At 39.4% G+C, this 16,450-nt stretch overlaps 1 protein-coding gene across 1 annotated transcript; it reads right to left on the bottom strand.

The window, feature by feature from the left end:
* Nucleotides 1–8,658: 8,658 nt before the first annotated feature.
* tmem275a (transmembrane protein 275a) lies at nucleotides 8,659–15,857 on the bottom strand. The gene is made up of 2 exons (XM_077555601.1): nucleotides 15,579–15,857; nucleotides 8,659–13,435 (listed from the first exon to the last, which is right to left on the bottom strand). The coding sequence occupies exon 2, from the start codon at nucleotides 13,339–13,341 to the stop codon at nucleotides 12,715–12,717; it is 627 nt and encodes a 208-aa protein (XP_077411727.1). The 5' UTR covers nucleotides 13,342–13,435; nucleotides 15,579–15,857; the 3' UTR covers nucleotides 8,659–12,714.
* Nucleotides 15,858–16,450: the final 593 nt, after the last annotated feature.

Raw genomic sequence — 16,450 nt, 5'->3', positions numbered from 1 at the left:
GAATTTAATGCTTTTTTTTTTTTTGCGTAACAGGACGTTAAAATGAATAGCAAGCCTCAGATAATGAAATGCTTGAAGCCATCATGAAAAAAATAAGGAAAATATTGGAGTAATAAATCCATATAAATGACATATGATTTTTTTTAAATGTTTTTGCTCATGATCATATCCGTAGTCTTGCAATGCTTCCTAATTTTTGCTAAACAAACAGTGCAGCTGAGTGCGCATATGACCAACTGACTCTAGATCAGATCCGTTCAGAACAGATCGGTTCCAATGAGTTCTGATCAGATCAGTTGTTTATTATTGTGAGAGTAGTTTGCAGTCACACTGAGACTTTTCCCCGCTAATATATCTCGCTATTCACAATACAAAGAGAGGCAAAACAGAAGATGTTTTATACAACTCTTGTGTGGGATTTTTATTTTCCACTCGTGTAATTGTACCTAATGTTCTGGCCAGTAAGAGTGAATGTTAAAGACTTATCTTATTTCGAACATCGTTTGTTTCAAGGAGTGAAAGGAGTGTTTTGGATTGAATGAACAAGTACGTATGTTTAACGCAACTTTTTGACACGTTAGTGGTACAATAAATTGTGCTGGCACAGCGCTTTGGGCTTACCCTACACATTTACTGTAAATGCATTGAAACATTTCCCATTTTAGAACAACAAACGGATTTCCGTTTGTCTAAAATGTTGATGTTCATGTTAAAAAGACCAACGGTACTCAATTTGATTTTGTTTTCAGGAAAAAAAATAGATTCCTGCACTACTAATATGTCCAGTGGAGTACCAACAGGCGGGTTTTGGGAGGGTTACTTTTAAAATGTTACTCCCCAAGCCTGCCAACAAAAGTTTCCCTTGAGTTACATAACTGGCTTTGAGGCCAACGTTTATCTTAGAAGTTGTGGAGCTGTCATATGGATTGTGTTAAGACCATCTCAAGAACATTTCTGTTTTTGCTTTGCGCTGAGTCCCACTTGATATCAGTCCTACTTGCATTATTTCTATGTTAATGTTCTCCGGACAGACTTTGAGAGAAGACATTGCAAAGTGTACAAGCACGAGCTCACGTGGCCATTGGGGGAAGTCGATTAGCATTAACATCATTTGTTTTTTGTGGGGTGGCACAATGTGTTGTGTGCACAGGAACAATCAAACCAGCATGAGGGAGAAAAGGGCAAAGCGGACAATAACCGGGCTGTCCCCCCTCCACCACCACCACCACCCCCACTGTCGGCCCCACGCCACATAAAGACCTGATTATCCAACCTCTTCTCTTTTCCTCTCCTGTTGGTTGGCCTGGCAGAGTGGACAGAGAGTGCTTGCAGTCTTTCCTGTCTTCTGTGGAGCAGCGGGGACTCTCATGGAGTCTCGGCATTTTAAAAGCTCTCTGCAGCATTGGCGAGCCACTGTGGGAAAGTCATTAAAATGTATAGTGTCACTCTTTTTTTTTTTTTTTTTGTTTCTAAGGGATTCCTGAAAAAAGGTGTCCAGAAAGGCAATGGATGCTAATGCTGGTAGCCGCTGCCATGGTAAACCGTCAGACTGACAAAACACTGAGCTGGTCGGCAGCTAGATACTTCCTCTTTTGTACAGGTGGTCTACAGGGCTACATGAGCCAATGTCTTAATCAGCCAAGAGTTGGGCTAAACCCGATACTTTCTCCCTTCAATGCATGCTAGCTGCACAGCTCACATAACAGTAGCAAAAGCAGCTGTTATTAACGCAGTGTTGGGCATATAAGTTACATAAGTAAGTCTCAATATATATATATATATATATGTATATATTAGTGATGCACCGAATATTCGGCCACCAAAAATGTTGGCTATTTTTGCCATTTTCGACATTCGACCGAAATAAAATTGAAGCCGAAAGAATATGAAATATAATATAAAATAGGTTGTGGTCACGCAAGCAAAAAACCACTGCAAGCAAGCGTCTGCTTGAATTAGACAGCAAACGCGGGGGTGAGTGTCCCCTCGCTTTTCGCTAGCTTTTCACCGTGTGAGTTTGCACCGGTCGGTCCCAGCAGCTCACGGGGTCATTGCGCACACTGGAGAAGAGGGGCGTCGTACAACATTTAAGTGGGTCGAAAAAAGACAGGACTGCCGTGTATTGCAGTACAGGTGAGCCACTCTTTCTCCTGCAGTGCCTTCCCTTTTTTTTTAATAGCCCTTCGAACGCTTCCATCCCGGTGGCCGTGCTAAATACTTTAGCTAATGCTAGCACTATTGCTAAGAGTTTTAAACACTTACCGCTATCTCCGGGTGGCAACAGACTTGTACATGACGCTGTGTGTGACTTTCCCAAAGACAATTAGCTGGTGCGAACAAATGTATTTGTTTATTTTTATTTTTTTATTATTATTTTTTTTTCTGGAGAGCTCAGTATTGTTCGTTTATCATGTCATCGTCATTGCTCTCTCCTTTTTTTTGTATGTGTGTGAGAATGTGTATGTGCATGTGCGTGTGTGCGTGCGTGCGTGCGTGTGAGTGTGTATTAATTAGTTCACCTAAAACCTATAAAAAAATCCCATACCGTTCACCTAAATCGAACACTTTAGAACCCAGCCAGAGCCGTGAGGCCGTCAGGAGACCCGAGGAAGGACCAAAGAAAAGAAAGGAAAGTGAAATCCAGCACCGACCAGACACCACCCAACTTTTTTAAAATTTGTTTTATTTTTAAACATTGGTGAATATGTGAATGTGTCGATTTTAAGTGCGCCGCACCTTGTCCCGCCGCACGCTTCCGTCCCCGCCTGTGAGAACTACATTGACTATAAGGTGCAATCGCACCGCCAGAAAATGCTCAACCCTTGTTTGGTGTTTAATGTAACATTAGCCAACATGTCTGCGGTGTGGGCACATTTCAATTTATATTGTGCTTGGTTAAAATGCCAGTGCTAAATAAATCTTTTAGAATAATATTATAATTTAAATTAATTATAATAACTGCAATGATAGTAAAAATTGGCATAATTTTTTTCCCCGTTTCGGTTTTCGGCCAACCATTTTCATTTCGGTGCATCCCTAATATATATATATATATATATATATATATATATATATGCCGACACATAGCCCATCTTGAATGCTGACTGACAGCCATATTGGATGTGGCAAAATGAAGGCATCTGTGATTGGACATGTATCAATGGTTTTACTGTGGTATGGTAAATGGACTTTCTCTTATATACTGCTTTTCTACCTTAGATACTCAAAGCGCTTTAACATTCTTCGACAACCACCTGAGCCATGCCGCTCCAAACTCATGGGATTACGATTTAACCATTACTTTTGATTGTATTTTTACACCATTTTCCCAAACTTGCCTATTTTGTGACTAATACTATGGGTTAAGGATAAAGGTAAAGGGGGGGTTAAGGTTGGGTTAGCGTTTGGCTCCTGTTTTTTTTTTTTTTTTTTAGGAAACTGGCAACATTTGCATGGTGTAGTGTGAAGGATCCAAGAGCAAGGAAGTAGAGTAGGAAGACTCGGGAGCAGGAGTAATCTCAATGAAGAATTTATTTTTTTAAATGGTATGTGGAATAATAAAAAATAAAAAAAAAATAAAAAGTTAGTGAAGAATTAAAAAAAAAAAAACCTGACGAGACCACAAGCAACACCTGGACAAGACAATGGCTGAGGGAGCTGGTCAACACAAAGAGCAGGGCTGACGAGAACAGGTAGAAACGAGTAAGACAAGACACAAACATGAAACAAAACTAAATACAATCTAAACAACAACAAAAAACAGACCGCGACAAAAACTAGTCAGGTTGTACTTTGGAATGTGCTTAAAAAAAAGGTATTACATATTAATTTGTGGACTCCAAGTTAAACTCGACGTTGCATTGCAAAGTATAAAATGTTGCATTCTCAAACAAAAACGACTCACATGGCATGACAAACCACCAGTGCAGAGCATAAAAGGACCAAGGTTCACTAAGTGGCCTATTTGAGTCAGATTGACTGCTTAAACTGCTTCCTGTGCTACGCCATAAAACAAAGCTTGACATCATTCATATGCTGAATACGCATATGACCACCTCGATGTGGAGCAAAGAAACCAGTCTGAAGCAGTCTGCAGAGACCTGTCACGGGGGCTAATGTTAGAAAGCAGAGCCCTCTGCTGGCGATTACTGGCATGACATGTTGTTTACCAAGCCGTTACCACCAGGAGGGCCCAATACACTATTCAGGAGGCGGGTCGTTTTGTTCTGTAACGTGTGTCACAATGTACAGTACATGATGCACACGTTTTCACTCCACAAAAGTTACACAACTTTTACTTCAACGACCCCAATGTCGCAAAAATAACAGCGCTTTAAATATAGCTTCTATTTTTGGGTCTGTGTGTCGATTGGATAAACAAACCACAGGCTATAGACAAATATCATACAAGATAACATTCAAAGAACGGGTCAACGGCATTGAGTCAGGCTGGGGAGGCGCGTGCACAGCTGTCCGTGGAAAGCATTGATTTGATAAATGCTTGTCAACGGTCATTGATCCGTGCATCGTGCTATTAAAGCATTGCTAGTGGACTCGTGGTTTGTTACAATGTTATCTCGTGTGTGTCACTTCAATTCTCAAATATAGGGGTGCTGAAATAACCGTAGGTCCAAAATAAAAAACGAGTTGGGAGAATGAACACTAAATAAAATATTGTATATTTGCGACAAAGTTTGTGTGCACTCTTCTGGGTCAAATTTGACTGGAATTTTGAAACCGTCATGTACAGTGACAGTATGGTTATTTATTTTTATGGCACAGTGAGGATGATGTTCATGGGGGAATTTGAAACAGTCCCAAAACTGTTTTACGACCACATTTGCAAATGTTCCCAAAACAGTAAAAACAAACATTTTCTCCAAAGCATTGAACATTTTATGAATGTCCAACGGATGTTGTGTACATTATGAAAAAAGCTGTAGTTTCTAATGTGATGTAGACCAGGGATGGGCAACTGGCGGTCTGCAGTGGTCCCTTAATTGATTTCAAGGCTCTTTGTGCAGTTTTGTCATTTTTTTTACTCGCGACTGCCACCTCTGGCCCAAAGCGTAACTGCTGCATCTGTCTCAGGCTGTGTCAGTATGTGCACGATCTTAAAGCGACAGCGCCAAAGTTGGCACACGAAAACATGACCTCAATTGAGGTAAGAAGAACTCCGCCCCTCCCCAAAGAAACGGCGGGTCCGCACACTCTATTATAAAGGGAAGATAAAAGCTGATAGGTGCAGTCAGAGTAAAACAGTCAGGGCTCTTTGTACTCATCTGGGCATTGGTGAAGCATGCATGTAGAAAAAGCTGTATTATTACCTTTTTAAACTGCACAATGTACCTTTAAAAAATAAAAAGAAGGGGAGAATTTTATTATTATTTTTAAATTGTTATTTTCTACAAACGCCCCAAAAACAAAACCACAGACAAACATTCAATAGGCCTCCATGAAAATGGGGGAAGGTGGGGGAAAAAAATACTGCAAAAAAAGCCCCTCCCTCCCCCCTCAACCCCGAAAAAATCTCTACGGATGCCTAGCTGTGAATATGCAGGGGTCGACTGTCGTTTGAAGTTGTAATATCAAAATTCACCACTAGATGGCAGATTTATTAGTTGCACTTACCAGGTCTTATACCACCCTATACTCCAACATGAGTCAAAAAATTTTTTTTTATCATACACAGGACATACATAGCACCTCTACAATATTACAATTCTTAGTGAGCTGATTTTTGTGGGGGGATCATTCTTGCCAAAATAAAAAATATATTGCACTTAAATGACAGTTTGCTGTTCAGCAGTTTTGTGCCATCGTTGAATAGTAATTTTTATGCAAGACTTTGCACTGGGGGGGCTTTATGTGGCTAATTTGTTGTTCCAAACCCTTCGTTGTTATACATGCATAAAGAAATGTAAATAAAACATACAGTATGTATTTTGCAAATATGCATAAATTTTGTTTAAAGTAGCATTGTTGTCATACATATTTTGAGGAAGTGCGTGGAGCCCCCCAGGAGCATTGATTACAAATTGTGGCCCCCTCCAGCAAATAAGTTGCCCATCCTTGATATCGACAATTATTTTTTAGGATATTATTGGCCCACAAAATGAACCGTAAAGGGTTAAATATATCTTCTCAAAGGTTTCGTTTGTGAAATTGGTCCTACAATGTCCTCTGAAGAGTATTTTGGGGTGAAGAAATGTCCACAATCTTGAAGATACACTCACCGGTATCAAGCAAGCAAACGTGCGCTTTCATCATGCAATACAACACGACACCTTTTGTCATTTGAAATCCGACAGTGCATTCAGGCCTGCCTCATTTCAGTCCCATCACAAAGATTCATCAGCTCCTTCCACCCGCCCTCCCAGTCTGGCTGCAGAAGCGGAGTGAACTGGGTTAGGCTTATGTAACCAGTGTCTGTTCTCATAAAGACCCTCAGCCACTCGTCTTCCCCTAATCTTTTCAGCTTGATTACACTCCCATCCCTCCGCCCATCGCGTGTTCTCACACACAGGAACAATGCGGCTATGGCACCACACGAACTGAGGATCCGGTTCGGAGCGGATGGCGGTGGTGGTTGTTTTGGGTGCGTTCGGGGAATGGGGAATGGGGTGGGGGGGATCTCTCACGATTGCGCAGGTGTGAGTGCAGTGGCTTGTCGTGACAAATATGGAGTGGGTATATCAGATCTGAGCTGTTCACATCATATCTGTCGGTTTGTAATAGGGATTATGTAAGAAGAAAATAAAGGTGTCAATATTTACTACCACACTTACAGCATATGTCATGTTGACCTCGTTACTAGCGCCGATGAAAACAGCTTTATGAACTGGACGCAGACACTATGGCTATGTCCATTTTTTCCTTTGTTTTCTATCTACAAAGATTAGTGACAGGTAGTATTGTTTTCACTTTTTTCCCGTTTTTTTCCAGCCAAGCCAAGGTTATCCGGTTCAATATGTAGGGCGATGAAGTGCACATTTGACAGCCTCCCAATGGGAAAAACTCAGCAGGAATCATATTTTTTGTTTTGTTTTTTTAAATCGGCATTGTTCCTCTGATGCTTAACCACAAAAAATCTAATTGTATGCCACTGGTATGTGACAGGCTCATTGTCTTGGCTAAGTTTTCCAACCTTGCTAAGATAGTCGGAAGCCTCAAGCGACCATCTGCTACATCCAACTCTTTGTAATATGTTTTTTTAAATTTTTTAATAAGCAGCAATTTCCGATACCATTTATATGCACAAAGTATCGTTGGCTAGTATTGACAGCCCTCATAAGTACCCAATACCTTGAAAGACAGTGTCAGACTTGTACTGATACCAGTATTGTTACTCCGTAGCAAATTAATCTTTAACACTGTTCATCATTTTTTTTTTTTTTTTAAACACTGACATATTCATACCTATGGACAACCTAAAAACAATGTAGTGTGCTGCTTACTAAACTTAATATGCATGTTCTAGAAGTGCACCCGAAACACTCACACGAGCACGGGGACAACATGTACAGATAGGGAGGCCCAAATCGAGAATTGATGCCACGAATCCAAAATAGCCAACACAAAACACACAGCTGGTGCTGTCTGCAATATTTGAAAGGAAATAAAGCACATTTGTATTATTCCCAAGCGTCACATAATCTGTGTGAGATGTATTTTGTGTTGACAAAAAGGCAATTTGTCAGCAAACTGACGTTCCCACCACGATCATGTTTTATTGTCTGCTGACATCTACAGGCCTGTCCTAAAATAACAGTCATATTTGAGTGTCAAAAAAGCAGCTCTGCCGCCCACTAGTGGTAGAGATGAATACAACCAGATGGCCAATGGGAAATGCTTTCATCTACAAAACAGATTTTGGATTTTTCAAATTAAGACAAATATTAAATTTTACAGACAATTAATCAAGAGAAAATTTGATTGATACTGTATGTATGCTTCTGCCTTACCTGCCTCCTCACACATTAAAACACACTTTTGTGTGTTTTAATGTAATTTATCTTGTTAACTTTTAATAAATAAAAAAAGTAACAAATTTTCACTATTTAAAAAAATGAATAGTGCAATCTCGTAACATTCAAGATGTATTCAAAATGTATTCCCCAAAAGTATATGATTTTTGGTAGGCTACCATAAAAATAAAATTTAAAATTACTTGTCACATTCAACTTGAAAGAAAAAAAAGGAAAATAAAAAAATAAGCATGAAAATTTTTGTTTTATCCACCCACATTTTAAAATAGTGTGAGGTTTTGTAACATTTACTGTAACTATTCCTAATCAATTTTTATTACATATATATATATATATATATATATATATATATATATATATATACCTTATATACCTTCTGATGTTTGTTGATGAAGTTTGATGATGATGAATATGCCGTGGGCCAATAAAAAAATGTGCAGCAAATGGCCCCAGTTTGTCGAGCCCTGCTCTAAACTGTCTTTAGGTGTGAACTACCCATCCACCCATCATCTGAAAATATAAAAATACTAGTTCAATTTGTTCTGTTTGGTGTTCATTAACAAAAAATGCTAGCAATAGCTCAACTTCATTAAAACGTGAAGTACACTGAAGACTACTGCAATTTTGGAAGAGATTTTAGCAAAACACATGAAGGAAATGTATAAGTGCCTCATTTTTTTTACTCAAAGAGCATTTTTATTTGCAAACATATAACCATTTATACGTACATGAGCTTGGTATTAGGATTTCCAAAAATTGAAAGACGCACACACATGTATACAGTACTACTGTACTGTATATCACAGCAAATACAGATCACAAACTGGCTGCTTGCATTTTCCCGTAAGAGTGAACATGCAAGAACATTAGCTATCGGCAGGAGCTTTTAACTCGAATCACAAATGGTGGTTCATTAACTCATTCACTGCCATTGACGGCTAATGACGTCAAAAATTCATTTGAACTATTTCTATTAGTTTAACATTTTTTTCCACTTTTGTTGACAAGAGTATGAAAACCTAGATTTTTTTTTTGTTTTTTTTTACATTTAGAGCAGATATAAAATGTGTGAGTTAAATATTGAAGTCATGCGATTAATTACAATTAACATTTTTAAGCGCCTGACGCGACTTAAAGATTATTATTATTATTATTATTAAAATTTTGAATCGTAATTAATCGCTTGACTTCACTAGTTAACTCACAATTAATCAAATTTTTTTGTATCTGTTCTAAATGTACAATAAAAAAAATCTATGTTTTCATACTCTTGTTAACAAAAGTAGAAAAAAATGGTAAACTAATAGAAATAGTTCAAATGAATTTTTGACGTCTATAGCCGTCAATGGCAGTGAATGAGTTAAACGGGGAATGCTGGTATGTACAAGGCTGCGACTCCATATGCACCATATGCACCCACTGGACACTTCATTAGGTACACCTGCACAATCAAATAAACCTATCTTGTGACAATCAAAAGAGAATGATGCTTGGATACTTTATTTACATCACATGAAAGGAGCTATTTCATTTTGATCGTGCATTTTTTCCTTCTTTTGTTAGTAAAGCAAAATTCATGGCATCCCAACAAAGACTTCCTGAAACAACGTGAGCATGCCCTTTTGCTGTAAAATAGCCCTCTTAAATTGGATCCTTATAGTTCAATCTAAGGCAACATCGCTTTCACAGGACTTCCAAGTCTTTGGGCAGTCAAGTGTGACAACAAGACATCCCACATCGTTTGGCTCACTTGTGTCAAGAAGCTGAGGTTTGACTCCAAAAAGTCAAAAGTGTGGTTGATAAATCAGCCCTAAAAATGAATGCAGTCAGTATTAAGGCCAGTTCTCATTCCATCTTTTTAAAGGAATGAAAATTCAGTAGACACAGTTTATAGCATGGATATGATCAAAAGATGGCAACATCAATACATTTCTGTGAATACCAATCCTTTTACATGGTATTCAAAATGGCAAATGGCACTGCTAATTCACATCGACAAGGTCGCTCCGAACCTTTGGCTTCCGATCTTTGACATTTGCAACAACACAGACACGCGGTGGCAGTCGAACACTCCTTTCAGACAAAACATGAAACAGGGGTCCGCAGACCCCGATTGGGAATATACGTCGGCACAATCCATGACGTCACTGTGTTTCGTAACCTGAGCTGGTGTTACGCGAGCGGACACATGCTGCGTTGCTCATCGGGAGTGTACCATACACAGTAAGAGCAGTTAATACACACTGGCTGATTTTCTCTCTGTCATGCTGGTTCTCTGACATTAAAAAAAAAAAAAAAAGTCAAAATTTTAAAAATTGTTAGGTCTATAAAGACAAAGAAACACTCAGTAAGCTCTTAAGAAGGTAAAAGAGGGGTAAGTCAAGGATCAATCCCGGAACCACTACTTTTCCTTCTTTATGCGAACAACATTTTAAGTGTTTCTAAATCGTTTAAATGTATCGTGTTTGCAGATGTTACTACAGACGCTCCCCAACTTACGAACGAGTTACGTTCCGAGCGATCGTTCGTAAGGTGAATTCGTTCGTAAGTTGCTTCAGTGCTATATTTTGTATTATAATTTATGTTTAAAGCCTATATAAGTATATTGAAGGTTTATATAAGCATGTTTAAGGCTTGTACAAGTAACCTGCATTGGTTTGTACCGAAAAAAACTTTTAATAAAATGGAGAGAATACGTACAGTACTGTATGTTAGAGAGAGAGCGAGAGACACTTAATGGAAGAACACTTAGGAAGAAGTTGAGGGTCGAGGAGAAGAAGATGAGGGTTGATGAGTATCTTCCTTGGAGGATTTACTAGAAACTGGCCGAAAGAAGCGATCTAACTACGATTGCACAGTTTCCTTCTTTTTTTTCATCATAAATGATGCGGTAGCACTGTATGGCATCATTCAATTGATTTGCAACCTTTGTGCAACGTTCAATATTTGGGTCTTGCTGCTCGAAGAGTGCGATGGCTTTATCTATGAGCGAAAACACTCGGAAAAAGGCGCGCAATACAAAATCTAACTTACAGCATCTCTTTCCGGACATTTTCCGACACACGCGCAGACATGTTCGTATGTACCGTTGTTCGTAACTCGAATGTTCGTAAGTAGGGGAGCGTCTGTACTTTATTTTATGCTGGAAAAACTATAAACTACGTACTGCAAGTATCCGAGAATGAGTTTCAGAATATTATGAAGTGGTTCAACGCTAACAGACTGAATGCTCATATTTGAAAGCATGTGGAATGCTTTATTATAATAATAATGTGAAATGACATTGAATATAACGAATATTAAATAATTGAACAATGATTAAATAAAATTGAAAATAGACTAAAATCTGCTCCAATTAGAGGATTCGAACACAGATTTACAACACATGAGACATGTGCTTGAACCACTGCACTATTCAGGACTTAGAAGTATCTGGGACACTGTATGTAATTGTATTGAGTAATGCAGCATAAAACCGTTGAATTTGCACGATGACACGTTGAAAGAATGGATTTTGTCATTGAAAATCTGAAATAATAATAATAATTTAAAAAAAACTTAACTCGTTCACTGCCATTGACGGCTATAGACGTCAATAATTCATTTTAACTATTTCAATTAGTTTAACATTTTTTCCCACTTTTGTTAACAAGAGTAGGAAAACCTAGACATTTTGTTTTTAATAATCTTTTTTTTTTTAAAGAGTATTAAAAATTTTGGGCAGTACAGATATAAAATTTGTGATTAATCGTGAGTTAACTATTGAATTGAATTGCGATTAATTACAATTAAAAATTTGAATCGCCTGACGCCCCTAATTTTTAATACTCTTTTCTTAAAAAAAAAAAAAGATTATTAATTTAATTATAAATGTCTAGGTTTTCATACTCTCGTTAACAAAAGTGGGGAAAAAATGTTAAACTAATAGAAATAGTTCAAATGATTTTTTTATGTTTTTAGGCGTCAATGGCAGTGAATGAGTTAATAATGTGAAATGCCATTTGATATAATAGATGTTAAACAATTAGACAATGATTAATTGTGAAATTGAAGTTGGACTGAAACCCACTCCACCCAGAATTTGAACCGCATTCGCCGCGGTGCAAGCCATGCGCTTAACCACTAAGTTAACTGACTTGTTAAAAGTCATGGCACACTGCATGTATATAAATTGAACAATGTGCTATAATTCAAAGCTATTGTTGAAGCTCGATGGGAATACATGCGTTTAACCATTTAAGTGAAATCATAATGCATTTGTCGATATGAAAGTCAGTTGCTAAACATGTACATCACTTAGCGAAAAGGCCATGGATACATTTGCAACGTACGGTCGGAGGTGGGATTCGAACCCACGACCTCCTGGTTACAGGATAATGCAGGTTCCCAACACTGCAGCTCTCTCAAACCCATGGGAATGCTAATAAGTTGCAAGTAAGGGAATGGAAAATTGAACGTGAAAATGAAACTACTGTCCCATTGAAAAATGGAGACAAATTTATATTTAACGTTAAATTGTGCAAAAACTACATAAGAGGAATGAGGAAAAATATAAGAATTTTGGAACAGTGTAAAAATCAAATGTGTGGTAGTTGAATGAAGACGGAAAAGTGAGGAGAATAATAAAGAATCCGAATAACACACAATTGCCGAACCAAATGAATGTTTTTTTTTCGGAATTTCTTTTAAATAAATAAATACATAAATAAGAAAAATGAAATGAAAGTTATGTACACTGCTGGAACTCTGTGGAGGTGGCCGCTTCTTCTCTTGGCAGGTTGAGCCTCACCTCTACTCCCGAGGCAGCGGACGCCGAGTACACCGCGCCGATTGAACCCTTGTTCTCCATGGTGAAAAGCTTACAGGTGCCAGGCAGGGACGTATCAGGAGCCTCTTTCGCAGGACTCGATGCCCGTGACGACGCGGGCGAGGACGTGGGGCTGAGCTGCACGGCCGTCGTGTCCTGCAGAGTGTGCTCGCTGGTCTCGATCTCGAAGGCCGCGCCCCCTGCCAGCCCGCCGTTCCCGATCAGGTTCATGCCCGTCTTGGCGCCGTGCGAGCTGTGAGGAGGAGGGAGGCGGCTGCACACGCAACAGGCCCCGAAAAAGGAGACGGCTATCAGCAACAGTATGGGTCCGATGACGATGGAAGGGTTGGCGGAAGGCACAAGGGTCCGGAAGGCGAACACTCCCACCAAGGTGATGTTGAGTCCGGCCAGCATGATGCACAAGCCGCAGGCGCAGCACAGAGCCGGAGAGGGCAGGCCGTGAGGACGCGATACTCGCCGCTTTTTGTCCTTGGGTGGCTCCTTCTTGGAGGCAGAGCTGCCGGCGTTTCTATCAGTGATGACCATGGCGTCACCTTTGACCTTCCACTCGGTTCTTCACGCCAACGTCTTCGCCATTGTGCTCTTTTACAAATCAATCCGATTCACAGTGAGGTAACACCTTGTGTAAATGACAAAACGTGACGGAAGTCAGCTAATGTGTCTGTGAAGGGATTAAACAGTTGACCAATAAACTGTGACAAGGCAAGGTAGGGGTGTCAAACATATGGTCTGCGGGCCAGAACCAGCCTGTCTAGGGGTCCAATCTGGCCCGTGATGACAGAACACAAACAGAAGCTTTTCACCAAAATTAGTTGTTGTTGCGAATTTTGTCCATTGGAGGGCGCACTGATGACAACCACGTAAATGGCATTCAGAAATGTGGCACTTACTGAAGATTTGATGCAAACAATTTCCGCACATTTTTGTTAAGCAATTTCAGATTACTCTGCAATAACATAATAAGAATATTTCCGGAATGTACGTGTAATTATTTGAACCAACTAAAACAAAAAAAAAGTTAATATTTTGACCTGTCGTGATTTATAGGTTGACATACTGAGTGAAAGTGGCCCCTGAATCAAAATGAGTTTGACACCCCTGATTTACTGCATATAGTGCACTTCTTACACAAATGTACTGTAAAAGAATATATACTCAACAAAATTATAAACACAACACTTTTGTTATTGCTCCCATTTTTTTTTACGAGATTAAACTCAAAGATGTAAAACTTCTTCCACATCCACAATATTATCATTTCTCGCAAATGTTGTACACAAACCAGTGTAAATCTGTGATAGTGAGCACTTCTCCTTTGCCGAGGTAAACCATCCCACCTCACAGGTGTGCCATATCAAGATGCTGATTAGACACCACACAGTTGCATTGCTCAAGGCTCAGGTAACAACCAATCACGGATCACTTTGCAAATGTCACATGACCATGCTCAGAAAACAGGTGAGCTGTGATTGGTTGCTACCTGATCCCTGAGCAACTCTGATGTCATTTTCACTTGACAACAAGTGGCAAAATGGCCGCCGCCTGAGATGGATAAAAATGGGTGGATTTTGCTGCTTAATTCATATTCCACACAAACACGGCATTAATCAGAACCTGGAACCTTTCTGACACATTTTGTGCAGTTATATTAAATTTAGCGTCTCTGAGAGTAAATGACTCTGTCACTGACTCATAAATTTTGTAGTATGTGACGCAGCTTCATAACATTTGAGAGGGTTAGTATTACCATTTCATATTGTAGCCATTGATTCTGTATTTGGTGTCCCTGTGAGGAAACGGCTCTGTCTCTGGCTCTTAATTGTATTGCGTCTTGCATAATTTCATTGTGGGAGCGACATTACAGATGCACCTGCGATGGGTGACATATAGACCAAGGGATTAGACATTTCGCTTAAGGGCTACATTTTGTATGTAGCTTTTGTTCAAGTCAACAGTTTTGTTCCATTTTGTGTTTATTTGTGCTACTTTATTCACACGTCGTCACTAGCAAGTCCGTTCAGCAAATCTTCCTCCCGTTGACGTTCTTGTGACCAATAAGAGATGGCATGCTGTTTGTTGTGACACATTTTGTTTCTTTTAGCAATATCAAGATAAACCAAGGTATTTGTGATTTTCATGTAATTTTCACACTATTTAATCTATAGCCATGTGATGATAACATATCTCAGAGCAAAAAGGTTCATACTAGGACACCAGTTGCAATCTTGAAGTAAGCATAAATTATTATTTTCTCTTTATGGCTACCTTGGCTTCAGGAGTCCCAAAAAACATAATGCTAGGTAAAATGAAGGCTAAATCACACATGGGTTTAAATTATTTGTCTCTATGTGTCAGGAGTCAGGACTGCTGACCACTTGCTTTATATTTTGAATATTTTTTTGAATATTTATCCTGGCAGTTTTGCTGAAACAACTTGTATGTACTAGGATACTGGAGGTGGTCACAAACTAATGATGTGCTGATTTATGAAAACATTGAAAACTTCTGCAGTACATTTGAAATTAGTCTAAATTCCTTGGTTGTTATGGGCAAGCCACATTAAACGCAGAAAAAAAACTCTGCTCTTTCCTCTGTACTGTACTCTCATCCCTGCCCTCATTAGTGGATTAGTCATTATAGTCAACATTTTCCTTATGCAGCCCTTACGAGAAGCACGCTGCATAAAGTATAAAAATGTGTCACATTTAAACCTTTTTTTTTTCGCTGCATAGGTGTGAGCATCAGAGCCAACATCTGCTTACCTTTTATGTCCAATGACGCTCCATTCTTCAACGATGTTTTTTTTCTCCCTTCCCAATGCAGTCACCCGGTTTGAATCAATAAATCAATTTAAAGCATCATTTTATGGGTGAAGGTTCGCACTGTGCGGTCCGGGTGGGCGCAAATCATGACACGCGGCTGCGAGGCGATCGGTGACCGGCTAGTGATGCGCCACATCCGAACCGATCACGCGAATGTGGCTCAGCTCAACCTCAGAAAAAAAAGGGAAGGGCTCATGAAAATATGGAGCATGTGCAACATATTCCCTCCTTCTGTCAACCTCTGGATGTGTGGAAGTGCGTGTGCAATGACGTGTTTTTTTCTATCTTTCTTTTTTGTTAAAGAGGAACGTACCCGGAAATTGAAGGCGCATTCACCCGCCGGCCACAAGATTAGGGACACCTGCTTTAGAATGATTTTTTGAGTGCTGATAAGAGAATTGTGCAGAATGTTTATACTTGTGTTTCTTTCTTTTTTTTACATTTTCAACACACTTGGGCTACCTTTGAACAGTCACCTAAAATGCTAGTAAGTTGTCGAGGCACTTCCGGTGGCAGCAGCAGGAGATGCTGAAGTTGTACACGTACACTTGACAATCTGTTGCCATCCATGTCACAAAAAGTGAGCCATAGAAGATGATTTATTTGTCTGGCATAGATAGATGAACAAAGTTACATTACACACATATATAGAGCATTGTTATAGAGCACAACACACTCTAGTACACTAGCAGGGCAACCAGGTGTTGATCAGCTGCTCAGCATGCCGCCATTTTTGTCAGGCCGCAACGATCCCCATCATGCCGTTTTCCACGACGTCTCCCTAATCTGCCTGTGATGTCCCGGATATCAAT

This window comes from Vanacampus margaritifer, chromosome 2, assembly GCF_051991255.1.
Source record: "Vanacampus margaritifer isolate UIUO_Vmar chromosome 2, RoL_Vmar_1.0, whole genome shotgun sequence".
In the NCBI taxonomy this organism is placed as follows: domain Eukaryota; kingdom Metazoa; phylum Chordata; class Actinopteri; order Syngnathiformes; family Syngnathidae; genus Vanacampus; species Vanacampus margaritifer.
The sequence above is the reverse complement of the archived record's forward strand: the minus strand, read 5'-3'. Positions and strand labels throughout refer to the sequence as shown.

What these genes read in the sequence shown, in the direction of transcription:
- tmem275a (XM_077555601.1), bottom strand. Translation starts at nt 13,341, where the DNA reads ATGGTCATCACTGATAGAAACGCCGGCAGCTCTGCCTCCAAGAAGGAG.